The following is a 20,291-nucleotide window of genomic DNA, read 5'->3' as shown; positions in this document are numbered from 1 at the left end:
GAAATTTCCCCGGTGCGGCGGCGGGCGGCGGCGGCCGGCTCTGGTTCGTCTTCTCCGGCGAGGGCAGGCGGCTAGGGTTTTTGTGGTCTGGTGTGGGGGTTCTATTTATACCCTTTTGCCTTTTGATCTTAGCCGTTCATTTTGATTTAATATGGGCCGTTCGTGCGATTAAATTTGGGTCGTCCGTGAGCGCGATTGATCTGGGCCGTCCGATCGCGCGCACGCGGATCGCCAACGTGGCTCGTCCCTGGTCGACGTAGTTTTGCCACGTGGCAGGTCCTGGTTGGCCAGGACTGCTGACTGGATCTGCTGACGTGGCTGCTGACGTAGCATGCGTTTTTTTTTTTTTTTTCCGGGCATTACACAATATCTAAATCAAATAATTCATATAAATCTAAATTAGTATCATATCAATCGTAATTAAGTCACATAAATATATTATTAGAGCTAATCTGATTTCCATAAGTTATTACCTATGGTGGTCTCCTTTTCTTGATTTTAATTAATGTGTATAGTTATGCATTTGTCCACATAAATTTTATTTGATTTCGGTGCACGTTAAGAACATTATGGCCAAAAAAAATCAAGCAATTATAAGTATATGCCTAATTTGTTTGCATGTATGTGATTTGTTACTGTTATTTGTATCTATTTGGGCTTGTCAATATTTATTTATAAAACAAAGTTAGGCCAAAAATAAAAAAGAATGATACTTTATTTGACATAAAATTTTAATAGGGGGGTATGTATGTGTACATGTTTATAGAGAAATGTTATCTCTAAAGGATTTGATGATAATATATGGTAAGTCATCACTATATTTGTAGATATATATATATGTGTGTATATGCATGTTTAAAAATGTATATTTTAAATGATTTGCTAAAAATATATAATAATTGATGTGGGAGCAAACCCGAACACGATTTTAGTTAAGATTTAAATTTAATGAAATAAACATAAAGATACAATATAATAAAAATATAATGTATCGCAAAAATAATAATATACTTATAAATTCATTAATATTGATTTTAAATTAAATATTTTTGTAATTAAATTTTTAACATGTATGAATAAGAAATTGTTGTTTATGAAATTGAAGGTAATAGTTAATATTTTTAGTTTCTTATAAATTGTGATTAATTATGTGTCTTGGATATATATAACATCTATAAACCAACTAAAATATATTTAAATGAAAACTTAAAAATATTTGTATGATTATTTTAATTTAAAATAAACCACTAAATTATATAATTAAAATATATTAATATGTCACTATATATTTGGTTATTAATAAAATAAACTAATAAATATACATGACGTTTCTATCATATGTTACTTGGCAATGTAAAAAAGGAAAGCCGTAAATGTGCATTTGTAAATATATATGGATGACCAAATTATGACAATGAAACATGCTTATGTGAGGAGCTCATAAATATTGAAAAATATTTTAGATGTCTCATGTGCTATTGGGGAGGACTCTGTCTTAATTTTATTCTAATATGATAAATATAAAATAAGAACGAATATGAAAATATAACTCAATTTATTAAAATTATTTAGAAGCCTAAATTTAGCAAATTTGTTAATGGAGGGTAAGAAATTTACATTGTCAAATAGGAAAGGTACTCCGATCTTTTGCATATTGTATAAATTTATAATTAACAACAAGTTTATTGATAGATTCCCAAATGTCAATATGGTAAGTGTAACTAGTATAATATTGGATCGTTGTTTAATAGGGTTTAAAAGAATACAAGTGAATTGGGACTCAAAATCCACTGAAGTATCCAATACAACGACAATTATGAAAGGCATTTGTAAATAAGTTGAAGAAAAATATAAAAGTTTTGAAGCCAATGGTCCCGTTAGCCTTAGGTTGGCTACGTGTTAAAACTATTGAAACAATAATTGAAGGGGCGACTAAAAATAGCATTAGTGATACATACAAAAAATTAAAATAATGCATAACAATATATAAAAGATTGCGATAAATATGAAATAATAATCGGTTCAAGGTAGGGAGTCAAAGTTGTTTAAAGAAAATTACTTACAATTTTTTGATTTGTCGAGAACATAAGAGTGCACGGTGAAGTGTAAAGTTTGTTTTTTTTGACTTAAAGAAGGGATAACAATAGTAAGTTTATGTATAAAGCAATTGCTTAAGGGAAGAAGATGAATATGTTAGCTTTTACATGACTAAAACATACGACTTATGAATACCAAATAACAAGTGTAGTAATAGAAAAAATAGACATAAGGCACGGAGAAGTTCTAATAATTTCAATATGTCGTTCATTTAAATAATTAAAAAATATTTAAATGTAACATTATAAGTGTCGTGGAAGAATTTTATTTGATAAATAGCTTCTTAAACTATATAGATGCGTCATTCTTGCTATAATTGTTACTTTTGATTAGTTAAAATATTTTTATTTGTGAGACTATTGTTACTGACCTATTTCATTTGTGCATATTATATAAATATTAGATTATATCAACTTATTGACATGTAATAAAACATATAAATGAATTTAGAAAATAAATAACATTTTTTTACTTCTCATTAATATTAACTTACTATTATTTATTTATTTTAATAAATTATATGTTACGAAATAAATATTATGATATATTAAATATAATATTTGTAATAATAATAATTTATGTTCCGCATGTGTTATGGTATATAATTTAGCGATATTAATAATATTTTCGGCATCATTTATATTATTTTATAATAAATAACTTAAAATTAGTACAAATATAGTTGTTAAACATATAAAAAGCATGTATTCATTATTATTCTCTGGCATGCGAAGCTGATTTTTCTTTTAAGATTTAATATAAAAAAATATGTTATTTCAAAGTTTCTAATTTAATTATAAGATTATGTTATATAAAAAATAAATATTAAATTTATAATTATTTTACAAAAATTTTATACAATTCAATATTATAATTTATTTAAATTAGATTATTAAATAAATTATATCAATTTTATAATTTATCTTCTCATATTTATTTAAAAGAGAGATTAATTTTTGAATAAAATAACGAGAATAATAAAAAATAAAAAATATTACAAAAAATAAAGATATTTTTATTTTTTATTAATTTTATCGCAACCGGTTTCTCATCCGGCATGTCGTTTAGAAAGCACGAAAGCATCTAAAAATTTTCAAAAATTCACAGACGTTTCCATACACCAAAATTAAGACACGTTGAGCGCCAAAATGAAATGCCACTTCCCGCTTAGCTGTTGGTTACCATAATCGACAAGAAGCTCTAGGTCTATATCATTCCACTCCACAAGAAAATCGTGATACGTTTGTCCGTTCGAAGCGAGAATCGAGAATCGAGACTTCCTTTTTGGCTCATTTGCTAATCTGCATTTCGGCGAGGGTTTCATTTCCCCAATCTCAGTATAAAAAGAGCATGGGATCCGCAGCTATACTGGATACTAAAGACATTGCCAGTGAAGTCGCTGGCGGCGGTAATTCTTCGTCTTCCCAATCAGGTATCACCGATACGCTTATTGCTTATTGAATCTTAAGCATAGGATTGTTGAATATCGGCCTATGTCCGAAGCGTATGCTTCTGGGATACCACACTGTCCCGATTGATTGTCAATCCGCTCACATCTGGCCTGTGCGCGTCGTTTTTTTTTTGATGATATCGGTCTTTGATTTTTCTTTTTACTTCGTTATGTTTTGTTATTCCGCTGCATGTTTCCTTACAGAGAATTTGTGCTTTATTGGTTTCATATATTCCTCGGTTGATTGTTATTCTATTAGCCTTTTTTTGGTTATTAATGGTTGCTTTTACTTGTTTCAATTTATGTTCCAATTGATCTTCTATTGTAACAATGGCCTAATCGATTGTCTGCATCGACTGATTGTTGTGTTAATTGTATCTTACGGCATCGTGTGCCTTAATGTTTTTTGGTTCTGTTGATCTTTGTTTTTGAGTTGTGTTTGTTTGTTTGTTTGAGCTTCCGCATGTGTTAAGTGTGATTACTGTATGTGCTGGATTTGCTTCTTTTCCAGTTCAATTTAGTTTTAAGGTTAAATTTCAATCGGGTTGCTCTATGCAAGAGAATTGTTACAATAGGTACGTTAATAGATTTTCAGGCTTTATTTGTTTACTGCTCGACTTAAAGAAGTTTAAGTCTTATGGTTTTTAGCTTTTAAATTATCTTTTCCTTTTGTGCTTATAGACATCCTACAATATAATTTACTTCATTTTTTCTTGTAAATTTATAAGTGCTCCATGATATAATGTTTTCTCATATCACTTACAAATATACTGTAACGATTTAACATGGAGTCTATATTAATTTGAAGCTGATAAAATTATATATGTCTAGGCGAATGCATGTTTACGTGAATGCACATGTACCAGTAGTATCTATGTCCACGCGCTGCTACTTGCGTTAGTCATTTGCTGATAAGGTGTCTGTTTGTGGTGCAATGAGAGTACTCGAACAAATCAAAACTGCTTACTATTGTTATTCATTATGTATTAGACATGCAGAAACTTTTATCTAATAGGACAATAAGGAAAATGATTGCGGCCAAGATGCTATTTGGGAATAGCCAAAGCTTCTTTTTTTTTTTGTTTTTAGTGTTGATAATATATGATGGTCAGTCTTTGTTGCTTTATGTATTTATGAATATCAACATTTAGAACATGTTGTCAGGTTGCGTGTTTGCTGAAGGCACTCTTTCAGTTTCAGTCAATTCTTATACTGTGGCCCTATTTGATATTACTGTCTAATTCTCAGTATTAAGCAGTTAACAGAGATAATATGCAGATTAAAAGGTTTTTTTTTTTGGACAGAGCTTAATTGATTAGGCAGAGATGTAAACACATTGATTGTTTCTTAAGAATGCATCACCTTACAAGTGCATTCATGATAAGTATAAGTAATTTTATGTCGTTTTCTTATCAATGGATTCTGCAATTTTGGCAATTATTCCATTCTGCTATAGCTGTACATTTCTTCCTTTTTCACCACCCTTCTTTTGGTCAGAACATAATTGTAATGCCTTACGTAGAACCTGGCTGGTCTTATTCATATCTTGATTCTGCCTTTTATGTTATAGTTGTCTTCATTTGCTCTATTCTATTTTACTTTTTACCTGAAATGAGTTATTGCAATCTTGATATTCCGTGTAAACTCTTTATTTCAAAAAAAGATATTCCTTATAAACTCAGATTTTCTACATTATCTGTAATAGGAAAAATGAACAAGAAAGGTAAACAAAAATCTGCAGTTGCCATTAAAAAGAAGGTTGCAGCAATTGGTCAAAAGGGAAGGAAAAGAACCTTGTCCGAGGAGCCTGTTGGCTCCCGGACAAGGCCAAAGCGAGCTGCTGCCTGTTCAGATTTCAAAGAAAAATCTATTCGGTTACTGGAAAAATCTTGTCTCGTTGAACAGGAGAAAAAACAGATTGCAGAAGAAGAGATTCTGGCTGTGCGCCTTACTTCTGGAGAAAATGATAATAATAATGATCGTCCAAATAGAAGACTAGCTGATTTTATTTTGCACGATCAACATGGTGCCCCTCAGCCTCCTGAGATGTTGGAAGTTGATGAGCTTTTTATTTCTGGTAATATCTTGCCACTTGAAGAAAGTTCTGACAAGGAAAAGGAGAAGGGCGTTAGATGTGAAGGCTTTGGGCGTGTAGAATCATGGGATATATCTGGTTATGAAGATGGGTTTCCTGTGATATGGCTTTCAACTGATGTTGCAGATTATGATTGTCGTAAACCTGCATCTAGCTATAGGAAGTTCTATGATCCTTTTTTCGAGAAGGCTCGTGTTTGTGTGGAGGTTTACAAGAGGGTATCAGAATCATTTGGTGGGAATCCTGACTCCAGTCTGGATGAGTTGCTTGCTGGAGTTGTTCGATCAATGAGTGGAAACAAGAGCTTCACTGGTGGAGCCTCTATCAGGGATTTTGTCCTCTCCCAGGGTGAATTTGTTTATAATCAATTGATAGGTTTGGATGAGACTGCAAAAAAGAATGATAAAAAATTTGTCGAGTTGCCTGGTCTGGTTGCCCTCAGAGATTATAGCAGAAAATCTGAAAATTTTATGCAGGCAAAAGAAACAATTTCTGGTGGTGTTTTGAGGATTGATTCTGGAGATGGAGACGAAGAGAATGAAACTAAACAGTCTGTTTCACTTGCTTGTGCTTCTGAAGAAGGTGACGATGCAAAATTGGCTAGACTACTACAAGAAGAAGAGTACTGGAAGTCTATGAAACAGAGGAGAAATCGAGCCCCGGCTTCCTCGTCTAACAAATTCTATATTAAGATTAATGAAGATGAGCTGGTCAATGATTATCCTCTCCCAGCATATTACAAGAACACCGATGAGGAAACTGATGAGTTTATAGTTTTTGACAATGACTTTGATGTGCTTGACACTGACGAACTTCCTCGAAGCATGCTACACAACTGGGCACTTTACAACTCTGACTCAAGGTTGATCTCATTGGAGCTTTTGCCTATGAAACCATGTGCAGATATTGATGTCACGATCTTTGGGTCAGGGGTTATGACTGCTGATGATGGAAGTGGCTTTTGTCTTGATGCTGATTCTAGCCAGTCTTCCTCGGGGGGTTCAGGAGCACATGATGTTGAAGGAATGCCGATCTATTTAAGTGCAATAAAGGAGTGGATGATTGAATTTGGATCATCGATGATCTTCATTTCGATACGGACAGATATGGCCTGGTACAGTGAATATTCTTATAATGGTCATTGTAGTTATGTTTTTCCAGTTTGAGCTTTTTAACAATTAATTTTTAACTAATAATGATTTTCAGGTATAGACTTGGAAAGCCATCAAAGCAATATGCTCCGTGGTATGAACCGGTCCTAAAAACAGCAAGGCTTGCAATAAGCATCATTACATTGTTGAAGGAGCAAAGCCGAGTGGCACGGCTTTCCTTCACAGATGTTATTAAGAGAGTATCCGAATTCAGGAAGGATAATCCTGCATACATATCTTCTGACCCATCTGCTGTGGAAAGATATACAGTAGTTCATGGGCAAATAATACTGCAGCTTTTTGCAGAATTTCCAGATGCGGAGGTTAGAAAATGTGCATTTGTTGTTGGTCTAACACAAAAAATGGAGGAGAGGCACCATACCAAGTGGTTGGTGAAAAAGAAGAAACTGGCTCAGCAAAAAGAACCAAACTTGAATCCAAGGGCAGCAATGGCACCTATAATATCAAAGAGAAAGGTTATGCAAGCAACAACAACTCGGCTTATCAATCGAATCTGGGGGGAATATTATTCAAATTACTCTCCAGAGGATTCAAAAGAGGTCACCGATTGTGAAGTGAAAGAGGAGGATGATATTGAGGAGCAAGATGAAAATGAGGAAGATGATGCCCAAGAGAAGTTGGTGGTTTCAGAAGAAGCTGGAAAATGTCATTCAGCCCCAATGAGAATTAGATCAAGTTCTGCAAAGAGAGAAATAAGATGGGATGGAATGCCTATAGGGAAAACATCTTCCAGTGAAACTCTTTATAAGCAAGCCATTGTTCATGGAGATGTAATAGCTGTAGGTGCTGCTGCATTGGTGGAAGTTGATGCATCTGATGAACTTCCAGCCATCTATTTTGTGGAGTACATGTATGAGACGCCAGATGGAAGCAAAATGTTTCACGGAAGAATGATGCAAAGAGGGTCTCAGACCGTACTTGGCAATGCAGCAAATGATAGGGAGTTGTTCTTAACAAATGAATGCATGGATATTGACTTGGGTGACATCAAAGAGACCGTCAATCTAGAAATTCGGTTGAGGCCTTGGGGGTATCAGCATAGGAAAGATAATGCTAATGCTGATAAAATTGATAGAGCAAGAGCAGAAGAAAGAAAAAGGAAAGGGTTGTCGGTGGAATATTTTTGCAAAAGCCTGTACTGGCCAGAGAGAGGTGCCTTTCTTAGCCTTTCTTCTAGTGAACTGGGTGTTGGTTCTGGGTCCTGCAGCTCATGCTTTTTTAAAGAAGAGCAAGAAAACAAGGAAAGCTTTAAAGTGAATGCATCCAGAACTGCTTTTACCTACAGGGGTGTTGAGTATTCTATCCACGATTACATTTATGCAAGTCCCCATCTTTTTTCTGCTGAGAGGGAGAGGGGGGAGAGTGAAACTTTTAAGAGTGGCAGGAATATAGGACTGAAGGCCTACGTTATTTGCCAAGTTCTGGAAATTAGTACTTCAAAGGAATCCAGACAAGCTGAAATGAAATCTACCCAGCTTAAAGTCAGAAGATTTTTCAGACCTGAGGATATTTCTGCTGAGAAAACATATTGCTCGGATATACGAGAGGTAAGGACAAGGTTGAAAATAAACTTTTTCTTGTGGATATATAAGCTTGTCTCTCACTGAGGCCCTTTTTATTTTTTAGGTCTATTACAGTGAAGAAACCCATCTCATATCCATTGAAGATGTAGAGGGGAAGTGTGAAGTAAGAAAGAAAAATGATCTTCCTGCCTGCAGCTCTCCTTCAATGTTTCAGCACATTTTCTTTTGTGAACATCTGTATGATCCTTCAAAAGGGTCTATCAAGCAGGTAAATTTGGGCCGAGTAGATCAATGTGAAAAGGTTATCAAACTAACATTATGATCATGACATTTTTTCATTTACAATTTCATTTGGACAGCTACCTGGTCATGTCAAATTAAGGTTCTCAACTGGAAATATAGATGGTGATGCTGCAGTTAGGAAAAAAAAGGGAAAAGGTAAAGAGGGAGAAAGTGATTTAGAAATGAAGGAAAAAGAAGCCCTTCAAGACAATCGCTTGGCCACTTTGGACATTTTTGCGGGTTGTGGAGGCTTGTCAGAGGGCTTGCAACAATCTGGTACAGGCCCTTTTCTTTTTCTATGTCAACCATATGAGCTTATTTCTCATTCCAACAAGCTGGTGATTTAATGCTCAACTGTGCAGGTGTATGTTTAACTAAATGGGCAATTGAGTATGAGGAGCCAGCTGGAGATGCATTTACACTAAACCACCCTGAGTCGTTGATGTTTGTCAACAACTGCAATGTGATTCTTAGGTGAATCTTGCATTAAGATGCAACTGATAATGTTTCATTTTCACTTGTACATCCTCTCTTTCTTCTATATTGACTTACTCTAAGATAATGTGTATTAAAGGGCTGTGATGGAGAAATGTGGGGATGTAGATGACTGTATCTCAACTTCAGAAGCTGCTGAATTAGCTTTGGCTCTGGATGAAATTAAGAAGGTTAATTTGCCCATGCCGGGGCAAGTGGATTTTATCAATGGAGGCCCTCCATGTCAAGTACAGATTTTTTAACCTACTTTCTCCTCTTTACAACATTGAAAGTACTTGACATTAATATATTGCTGTTTTCACTAAATGAGACGAGACTATTTTAACAGGGTTTCTCCTTCTCCCCTCTATTATATTGAAAACATTTGACACTAATATTGTGCTGTTTCACTAAAGGGATGACACTATTTTGCAGGGTTTCTCTGGAATGAACAGGTTTAACCAAAGCACTTGGAGTAAAGTTCAGTGTGAGATGATCTTGGCATTCTTATCTTTTGCTGATTATTTTCGGCCAAGATATTTCCTCCTAGAGAACGTGAGGAATTTTGTCTCATTCAATAAAGGGCAGACATTTCGCTTAACTCTAGCATCACTCCTTGAAATGGGTTACCAGGTAGATTATAAATGTTTCTATTACTGTTGGGATAAAACAAAATTCGATTTCAATTTTGCATCTTCAACTGCTTGTCTGTGTTTAGGTGAGATTTGGTATTCTTGAAGCTGGAGCTTATGGTGTTTCTCAGTCACGTAAACGTGCATTCATATGGGCAGCCTCCCCAGAAGAGATTCTTCCAGAATGGCCGGAGCCGATGCATGTCTTTGCCGCTCCAGAGTTGAAAATCTCATTATCAGATGGTTTGCAGTATGCTGCTGTTCGTAGTACCGCAAGCGGAGCCCCATTTCGGGCTATTACTGTAAGGGATACAATTGGTGATCTGCCTCCTGTAGGCAATGGAGCATCTAAGGCCATCTTGGAGGTATGTGCAAACTGAGAATCAGGAATTCTTTCATGCTTGTATCAGTTGTGTGCATCTTGATTCCAGCTTTTCTTCTCTGCAGTATGGTAATGATCCTGTCTCATGGTTCCAAAAAAGAATTCGAGGAAACATAGTTGTGTTGACTGATCACATCTCGAAAGAAATGAATGAATTGAATCTCATTAGATGCCAGAAGATCCCAAAGCGGCCTGGGGCTGATTGGCATGATCTTCCAGATGAAAAGGTGGCAATGCATTCAAATTTGAACTAAACTCCACATTTACTTATTTCATCATTAAATTCATTTTATCGGTGAATTCCAGGTGAAGTTGTCAACTGGACAAATAGTGGATTTGATCCCATGGTGCCTACCAAACACTGCCAAGCGGCACAATCAGTGGAAGGGGCTGTTTGGAAGGTTAGATTGGGAAGGGAACTTCCCAACATCAATTACAGATCCTCAGCCAATGGGAAAGGTGGGCATGTGCTTCCACCCAGATCAGGACAGAATTCTTACGGTGCGTGAATGTGCACGGTCCCAAGTAAGTAAATATTTGCTGCTCTTTTACTGCCTTTTGTTATATAAATGTGTCTATATATATATAATCTGAGAATTAAAATCTATTAATGATCATAAAGAAAAAGATATTTATGTCTTCTTTAAGATGAGATAAATTTGGCTGAGCTGTTAAATCAATGCTTTCCCATTGTAATTGTGAGGAGATAAAGTTACATGATCTGTGTTTAGTTTCTAAATATCCTCTTCTGTTTTAATTTCATAGGGCTTCCCTGATGGCTATAAATTTTCGGGTAACATTCAACACAAACACCGACAAATTGGGAATGCTGTTCCTCCACCCCTGGCATTTGCACTTGGGAGAAAACTCAAGGAAGCAGTGGACTGTAAAAGGGCGGTTTAGATTGAAGTTGAAGCCTGGAAGTTCAACTTTTCTGGTTCTTCCTGGCCAATTTTCATGACGGTGAAGCTTTTAGGAAGTTTGGATATATTTTGACTGTAAACATATAACTAGTATATTTACAAATTAGCTGAGCCATAGAAGTAAATTATCAATTGGAGAGTACAGTAAGCATACTACTATATATATGAACTAGTTGTCATAGAAGTATATTATCAATTGAAGAGTAAATAACATAAAGCATGCTATCAAATAGTTTTGATATATTTTGATGCAAACATATAATTAGTATATTTAGAAATTATCAAAGAAGTTAATTATCAACGGGAAACTACATGAACATAAAGCACATTATCATTTGACATGGTTATAATGGTGAAGGATATTAGAGTGAAAAACTACATTGCCAAATGTGCAAGGTCATAAGACCACTCGAGTCACAGAATGTAAGAGATTTACTAATCCGACCTCCGTAGAGGTCCAAACCACTTGGAATGAAAAGAAGATTGATAAGAGAGCAACACCAAAACAAGAACAACTAAGCTTGCAACACCCCATGGCGAGCCGCCAGCCTGTAGACATGGAACCCGAAAGCTGTAGCTTCCAACATTAGAATACGAAGCCATTAACAAGATCAGCAGAACTGGCAACAAGAAGATCAGCAGCTGAAAGTTGATAGCTGTGTGGTGCAACTGGGCCTTATAGTTTGTGAACTGTGAGAACCACAACAAGATTAAAACAATTGCAAAAACGGTGAGCAAATGTATCGATGGCACTGAGATAGAAGCTATGGTTTGTCCCTTCCACCCCTGTTTCCATTCTGGACCCCTTCTTTTTGGATAAAACCACTCCATTTTTCTCCCTTCCTCTCTATTTTTAATCTGTCTCGCTAATGGTTTTGTTAATTGTTAGTAAATTTGCTCCAATGATTTGAGAATTGGAAGAATATAAATGCTTGAGTATTGATGTTTTACTTGTTAATCCTTAGCATTGAGTCATGCTCACTCAAAGTCATTCTTATACCTTGCTTTGGCATTGAAAGTGAAAGATTCTTTTAACTTCACCAGAAAAAGTGAGTTTGAGTGTCTTGCACCGTGATTGTTTAATTGAAGATCAAATTTCACTGCTTTCCAGATTCAGAAAGATTATTGCTAGAAATCAAATTATGCTAACCGTGTGTTAACTAATAAGGAAGATGATTAAAAAGTCATTAACAAAAATGAACCTGGGACTGTAAAATCTATGACCAAATAACTTGTCTTACATTCTTGGAAGGATTGGGAGCATCATCAATACATAGGAACTTAGAGTGGTAACTCCATCTGACAAAGACCGTTTCGTATCTGCAATGGGAGTCGTTTTCCAGGTAAAAACATAATTAGCAGAGAATGTTTTGAGTGCCAGCATTGGGTCTTACTTCACTTTTGAGCCATACATGACTTGAAAAGATCCTTGTGATAAGAAAGAGGCAGAAGTGAAATAAAAACCATTTTTTTTTTACGGTGTTAGAGCCTGCAGCTTCCCAATCAGTTGAGTGAGAGTTTTCATGTCTGCAATGAGTATTTCCTGTATCTTCAGCTCACAGAAGTTTATTAGATTCATTGCTTCAATCGTCAGCCATTGATCAGTTACTTCATACGTGAGCAGTTGAAGGTTTTTCAAGGTGCTGAAATGTTACTTGGGTTCCATGGGAGCACGCAGCGAGATCATGGACCCTGCAAGCTCTTATCCTTTCCATGGATGCTTCTATCAATGAGATCATTCAAGCAGTCCACAGTCGTGCCAGTTAGTTTTTCTGATTGATCATGAAATCTTCAGGAAGAGACTTAAATATAAAAAAGCAACCACAGAGCGTTGCCTCTCTTCTTTAAGAAGCTGCTATACCGAAGTTTTTAAGTTGCCTTCAAAATCAACAAATTCCTTTTTATCTGCTATGAGGAGCTCCTCAGAACATTTCTGAATTGTTTGTGGACACTACTTTTTCGTTCTGGCAAATTGGTCAGAGCTGAGCCGAAGTTTCAGCAAGTCGACCTCTTGACTCTTCAATCTACCTGCCAATGAGGTAGAAATTGGCTCATTTCTTTTACCTGCTGCATATGCAGGCACGTTTCTTTGCAGAAGCCATGAATTCTCTTCTTCGATCTGCTGCTTCAAGGACATAAGCGTCCACTGTATCCTAAACATCATAATCAACTTTTCTGATCCCGAATACTCAGTTGTCCACAGCAACTGGAATCTTGCTTCTGATCTACATCTTTCAAGAAATATTGCTTCTTTAACACAATATATTGAAGTTGGTAATAGCCATTGAAGTCCTTGGATTTTTGCTGGTTGTTCACCATCAACTACCTTATTATATTACACTTTGTAGAATGTGCATAGATACATTAGAAATAGAGAAGTAAATTTATGAATTCAAGAGCCGGTCTCTAAATTGAGTCAATCTTTGTTTCTTGTGGAAGGCCAAATTCATCGCATCAATAATTTCAAGTAAATTAAATTAGATGCCACTTTATGAATTTCCGCTGATCCAAGTTTGAATTTTAGAATTTATTTTCCAAACATTTATAGTCCCAAATTTAATTGATTTTGATCAGGAAATACACCAAATTTTCCTCCTTGAATGCCATGGCAATTTGCAAACAAGGGAAAAGACCTACACAATTTCATGTCAAAGTCCTATATGTTCGACATGAGATTCAAGTCTTATGCCTCACAAATTGTACATAACTCCCGCAAGGAAGAAAAATATTTACGATACATGATACAATTCTCAATTAAATGAAAAATAATTCATTAAGGTATAATTGCGACATTATTTGATTCCGTGTCGATTGCCTTTTAACATGAGCAAAAGCAGAGAGAAACAAAGTGAAAATTTCTATCTTCCTGGGCGAGTTAAGAAAACGAAAAGCTGAAAGTAATCAGACCTTCAGGTAAAAAAACTGGCTCATAACTTGCATACATTAACAAGATCTTGTAACAGTTCTGCAGAAAAATTCTGCTTAAGCCAATTACGGACAGCTACATGTACTTCCTTGTCACGATCAGTAATCAGGCAGCAACTTTCTTCGATGTACCAGAATTGACAATGGTTGCAAACTCTGGGCCCTGTATAACCAAAAGTTATTTTGATTACATCAGCTCCAAACAAATTAGCAAATTGAACATTTCAAATTGTTCAATGACCATAAATAACGAATTCTGTAAAGTCAGTGGAAAAGAGTGGCAGCACATACCTTCAAGGAAGCTCCACCAACGAGAAAACCATCAATATCTTCTTTCTTTGCAAGCTCGGCACAATTGCTTCCATTGACTGATCCTGCATGTCGATAGCTTACTGTTAGGTCACATCACGTTAGTTTATCACAAGATCTTGAACTACAGAGGGTTAAACATCACGTGTAGCTCACTGAGATTTTTTTAAAATTTTTTTACTATAGGCACTGATGTAATTTTTCCATAAATTGCTAAAATACTTTGTGTAACAGTCATATCTTTCCATTGTGATTTGGAGGTCAGATATTTGAAACATAGAATGAGAGTTTTCATGAACAAGCGCGGAGGGTATGGTACGGTTATGCGCATTTGATTCCCCCTCAGACCCTAAAACAGGAAACATGTGCAATGAACTTCCTTACAATAACAAAAGCACTTATGGCTGCAGATGACAGGACCATGTTTAACTGCTTTCAGAGTCTGATTTTGCAATGTGACGTAAGTTATCCTCATATAACTACCAGCACTACTAATTTAACATATCAGGTTCCAAGGAAAATTTACTCTTACTGCTTGTTTAGCAGTTAAGAAAACATGGAAATTGTTCAGTCAAAGAAAAAATTTTCTTTCTCTGCAAATTCAGTGATTCTAAACATACCAAACTAAGTTTTACTCGGAGGGAAAAAAGTATAACATGAATCTACTCAATGGGAACTTGTAGCTACAAAAATTTTTGCAATGAATTTTTCTTTTGAAACGAGAACATGTAATTACATAATATTCAGTAATAAGTATAATATAAAATGAATCCAACAATTTATAAATGGAAACAATGTAGTAAATAAAGTACCTCCATAAATAATTCTAGTTTTAGAAGCCACTTCTGCAGAAACATTCTGCTTAAGCCAATCACGGACAGCTACATGTACTTCCTGAGCCTGCTCGGGTGAAGCCACCTTACCAGTCCCAATAGCCCATACAGGTTCATATGCAATAACTATGTTGTCCCAACTGGGCGTAGCATCTGCACATAATAGAAATGATGGGTTCTTGGGATAATTCTTTACTTTTCCATGTGATAACTGAGTTGAAAAAAAAAAAACCAAATTTTGTGCCAAAATAAAAAATATGGGCACCACTAAGAAAGTTTACCGGCAAAAGCCTTCAGTTGCTTGAAACATACATCAAAAGTCTTGCCTGCTTCTCTTTCTTGTAACAGTTCCCCAATACAAGCTATTACGCCAAGACCCTCACTCAAAGCATAAGCAGCTTTTTTGCCTATGAACTATAGTTGACAAAGGTTCAGTATGAGTCTAGATATTGCATCCATGACAAAAAGCAATAGCCATTTAACCCTTTTCAAATCTGTCAAGAATATAGTTGCAAACTTTTACCTGATCATCTTCACCAATAATATGTCTGCGCTCAGAATGCCCAAGAATAACCCACTTGCAGCCAAGATCTTTCAATTGCTCCACGCTACAGAGGCGTACAGTTGGAATGAACAAATGAAAAATGGGGTAATGCAACATGCATGCATGCAATTACATCAGTGTCTACTCAAGAGATTAAGATGATCAAACAGCTTCAGCCTTGCAAAAGTATAAAGAAAAGCTTTTATAAGAGGTGATGTGCAAGCCAACCTGATTTCTCCGGTGAAAGCTCCACCTTTCCCCACCCAAGAGTTCTGAGCAGATATATCAATTCTATCTGTTAATGAAGCCTTCACCTGATCGATGTAGACAAAAGGCGGGGCTACAACAACATCTATTTAACTCAAAAAAATAATGAAAACGAAGAAACTTCATTAATTCCCAGTAACTCAAAAAGATATGATAAAAAAAAATATTCATAGAGTAACACTGAGATTCTATAAAAAACAAAATGATGAATAACATGAATCGACATGGCACCCAAGAAGTAGTCACCAATGATTCAACCTCAAATATCAACCAATTTCCTTTTTCTCTGGAGAAGGGACTACATTAAATAGGCATCAAAGAGGTGCTGGCTCTATACAAAAAACAATCTTTTCTTGAAATAATAAGGCTCTATACGAAAAGTAGTCATTGCTCTATACAACGAAAGAATCTACCAAGAAGAAAACAAAAAGTCAATAAGGCTCCTTGATCCTCCCAACATGGAATGTAGAGACCTCTATAAGAAAAACTCAAGGTTTGAACCAGTGCTCTCTAATAGTATAAACAAAGCAGCGTCCTCAAAAACTCTGTTGTTCCTTTCCTTTCGTATCATCCACACAATAGCCAATGGGATGAGGGACACGAGCTTCGTCCTCTCCTTGTTGATGGGAATGCCACCCAGGCCCAGAATTCATCTGACACCAATCTGCTGTCCAGCCGAAAAAATATAGAAAAGGTTGCAAACGGAATCCCATATACTCAGGTTACAAGAGTAAATTATTAGGGGATTCATTCTCCTGAATGCACAATTAGCAAACACTGACAATGATTCTCCCTTGTTTTCTTAGATTGGCAACAGTGAAGATTTTGCCCTAGGCAGCCTCCCTAGAGAAGAAGGCAATACAAGTGATGCCTTCTTCTTCTAGATCCGCTTTCAAGGAAATCTAAGAGCTAAATTTGACTGGCCAAGAAGATTGTGGTAGAAGGACTTGACAAAGAAGACGGCATTTTTTGCAATATGCTAGAGGGTTTGCTGGACATGCTCAGATTGATCTTATTACGACTAAACAGCATGTACACCTAGATTAGATGATATACTAAGTTCTTCACAACTGTGCAGATCGTCCAGCAACCAACAGACAACACTTACAAAAGTATAAAGCTTAAGAAAAGTGCAGTACGCAAACATAATTGAGTATTAGAAAATGAATATCTTACCAACATCAGTCTCCAATGTTGCACTATTCAAGTCAGAAACAAGCTTAGTGATGGAGTCCTTAGTGCCATTCTAGACAAGAATACACATAAGCTCATTTAGAAAATAGTTAAAACGAATAATAAGTAAAACAACCATGTCTATGCCATGCCAATGATCGGGCACCAGTTTGTCACTCATTTTTTAACTTAAGGAAGTTGCAGAATGTCAGTCGACAACAGCAATTAAAAATTAACATGGGGTTTGAACAAAGAAGGAGAATCGCCCATCTGATGCCAAATTTCCAGGATAGAAGCAAAAAAATCGATAAGAGGAAAATACAACAGATTGACCATTTAGAAGAAGAGTAAGAAGAAAAGAGAGAAGACTACGATTGAATTTAAGAATACATTAGGAGAACCCTCATTTGCATGTAATATAATAAACGTACGATATGAATGACATCTTAGAAAAGTTCAGAAGCCAGAAGAACCCATGTATATAAGACCAGGAAAAATCTAATTCCAAGTGATAAGGGTGAGACTGGAGTGATAAATGTAGATATATCTGAAATATTATATAATCCCAATAACCATAGAAAAAAAGTACCTGTTGAAATAACTAGAAGAGCCAAAAGAAAGAAAGGACTATGTTGCAGCCTCACCTTCTCTCATCTCAAAGTAAACTATTTACTCCAACAAACATGTCCATGTCCTGAGCATACCTCCTAGACTACTGATAATGATGCTTTAGCTTTCTTGTGCCTAGTTATTAGTTTTCGTAAGAGTCAAAACAAAAGGCATTCTCAGAATTTAGATACGCAAGAAATATCAATCTTAATGATTCAAAACCAATTCCAAATCATCATTTGATTTAATACTTCCCCTACTGAAGTATTTGATTTAATACTACACAATTCTCCTTGTTTTTCTTCACCCGCTTAGATTCTATAAAAGAAAATTAAAGGACCACCATAATGATGTCTTACTGAAATTATGTCTCAGATAGACTTAAGAAGTTTATTAGTTAATTGCATATTTACCAGCTAAGATTAAGAATTCCAAACTACAAACTGACTTGAAATAAAACCTTGTACATCTCAAGTTTTTATTATTCAAAACGCACGGGAATATGAATAAAGAAAATACTTGTGAAAATAAAATATAGCATGTATAACAATTATTGATGAAACTAATTGCAGACTTCTAATAAATTTTATGAAGAAACAATGTAAGATGGAGCCAATGAGAAAAAAGGACTTACACACTTCCAGTTTCCACCAACAAAAAACTGCAAATACAGCAAAGAGAAGAGATTAAAACATGACCAAATGAGGGAGCATTAAAACCTATACGAAATATTATTATAGAAGAATAAAGATTTTTACACAACGTTTTTGTGTTTTACCAAATAGAAAAATCCAAACAAACTGCTCCTATAAGCATAACATCCAAAAAAACACCAAATTGGTTAAGTATACGACTCTACCAATCCCAATCACAAACCTCCATAGACAATTTCCCGAGTTCATTTTGTTACATTAGAAAAAAAAGGGTCTTTTCCTACATCAACATCGGAATCAAGTCCAACAAATATGACTAGTACTAGCAGAGAAACTGGCCAGCATTCCCTAACATCACAAGCATTTCCACTAAAAAGCATGAAAAGTAAAACCAGAACACATCTAAGCTATATCTTAAGGAAATAATAACCACGAACCAAGGAACAAAAGCGAAAAAGAAAAGATTATAAGGTAGTACCTTGCCAGAGCCGGCCATGGCAACAACGCCTCTGCAAGGCTTACGAGAAGATGAGGAGAGACGGAGAGTAGAGTTGATGTGTTGAACAAAAGACTCTTGTGAGTTGGAGATGCTGTCGAGTTTCGAGCATGATCGGCGAAGACCGGAGAAGAGAGGGCAATAGGAGGTTGCTGATTTGGTGCCGGAGATTTGAGGCGCGAGGGAGGTAGAGAACACCGCCATAACCGCAATGAAGCTGAGAGGAGGAGAGAGAGGTTGTAGGTTAGTGTTTATGTTTTGTTATATATATATATATATATTCTCGTCTAAGTTCTGAAAATGGTGGACTTGGGGGTTGGCTGAGGGGCAAAAAGGAGTGGGTGAAGTTGTGGTTGTTAGCTGGGATTTTATCGTCGGAGGAAGAAAGGGTGGGGTCGGTGGATTTACACGGAGTTTAGAGCGCGTGGGTACACTCTATTGGGACAAGGATCCATTTTAATTAACTAATACTTTTTTTTAATAAAAAAATGAAATTTTAGGGAATAGGCGCGGGGTTTCTTTTTTTTTTTTTTTTTTTTTGAGGAATTCAGTAATAAATTATCTTTAGTAAAATTATAAATTATAAAATATTAAAAAATTTTGTTTAAAACTTGCAAAAATAAAAATAAAAATTTTACATAATAATAAATAAAAAAAATAAAATTAACAGATAATATTAACATATGATAAATTATATAATATCATAATATATTATAAGTAATACGGAAAATAAAAAATTTAATTGAGATATTCTGACAACAGAATTAAATCATATTTCAACCAAGTCAAAATTGAACACGTAAATATAATACTGGCAATATATATAACTTAAAATCAAATTCAATACTAAAAGTAATTAGACTCCACTAATGGTGGTCAAATTAACATTAATAATCCGAATTAAAATTATGTTATGTTATAAGAAAACTAATTTTTATATATTTTAAAAATATTTTCTATTTATATTTAAAATGTTTCTATTTATATTTAAGATTTAAATGCAACATTAATTAAATTTGGGTTTTTATTTAAATTAAAAATTCCTGTTTCCTTGGGAATGGAGCGTGGGGAAACGCGCTTAAAGGACGCTGGGGATAGATTTCAATCTGACAGACGAAATCTGAACTTTTACGGTTGTAGGTGTCGCTGTTCCTCAACAAGAATACAACTTGGTAAGCGAGCAACAAAACGACGCTGTTTCATCGCTGAAAATTAGAATTAGGACGACCGCGACCGCGTGGTTAACACAGAGTAGGCAAGATGCCAAGTTGCGGATAAAGTGTGTTTGGGCCTCCATTGGATTTGTGGTGAGGAGCTCTTTCGACCGTACACGTGGATTAATCATCCATCAGATTTTGGCCACCTAATAGATGGAAAGTATACCATGCTAAAAACACAAGGAAAAACATATTTTTGGCATAAAAGAAGAAAACAAATATAGAAAAATCCATA

At 35.3% G+C, this 20,291-nt stretch overlaps 2 protein-coding genes across 2 annotated transcripts; one reads left to right on the top strand and one right to left on the bottom strand.

Annotated features, from left to right (window-relative positions):
* The first annotated feature begins 3,179 nt into the window (after positions 1 to 3,179).
* Positions 3,180 to 11,271, top strand: LOC110816596 (DNA (cytosine-5)-methyltransferase 1-like). The gene is made up of 12 exons (XM_088221976.1): positions 3,180 to 3,529; positions 5,253 to 6,756; positions 6,849 to 8,361; positions 8,441 to 8,605; positions 8,697 to 8,895; positions 8,982 to 9,093; positions 9,194 to 9,341; positions 9,529 to 9,726; positions 9,812 to 10,090; positions 10,173 to 10,334; positions 10,414 to 10,632; positions 10,873 to 11,271. The coding sequence occupies exons 1-12, from the start codon at positions 3,448 to 3,450 to the stop codon at positions 11,008 to 11,010; spliced, it is 4,719 nt and encodes a 1,572-aa protein (XP_088078102.1). The 5' UTR covers positions 3,180 to 3,447; the 3' UTR covers positions 11,011 to 11,271.
* Positions 11,272 to 13,784: 2,513 nt separating this feature from the next.
* TIM (triosephosphate isomerase) lies at positions 13,785 to 19,192 on the bottom strand. Its single transcript, XM_088221977.1, has 9 exons — positions 18,822 to 19,192; positions 18,325 to 18,351; positions 17,085 to 17,154; positions 15,870 to 15,993; positions 15,621 to 15,705; positions 15,379 to 15,511; positions 15,077 to 15,250; positions 14,247 to 14,329; positions 13,785 to 14,118 (listed from the first exon to the last, which is right to left on the bottom strand). The coding sequence occupies exons 1-9, from the start codon at positions 19,041 to 19,043 to the stop codon at positions 14,062 to 14,064; spliced, it is 975 nt and encodes a 324-aa protein (XP_088078103.1). The 5' UTR covers positions 19,044 to 19,192; the 3' UTR covers positions 13,785 to 14,061.
* Between the last annotated feature and the right edge of the window lie 1,099 nt (positions 19,193 to 20,291).

This window comes from Carica papaya, chromosome 6 (genome assembly GCF_054855325.1).
Source record: "Carica papaya isolate Zhongbai chromosome 6, ASM5485532v1, whole genome shotgun sequence".
NCBI classification, from domain to species: domain Eukaryota; kingdom Viridiplantae; phylum Streptophyta; class Magnoliopsida; order Brassicales; family Caricaceae; genus Carica; species Carica papaya.
Note: the sequence above shows the minus strand (reverse complement) of the source record. Positions and strands in the feature narration are given on the sequence as shown.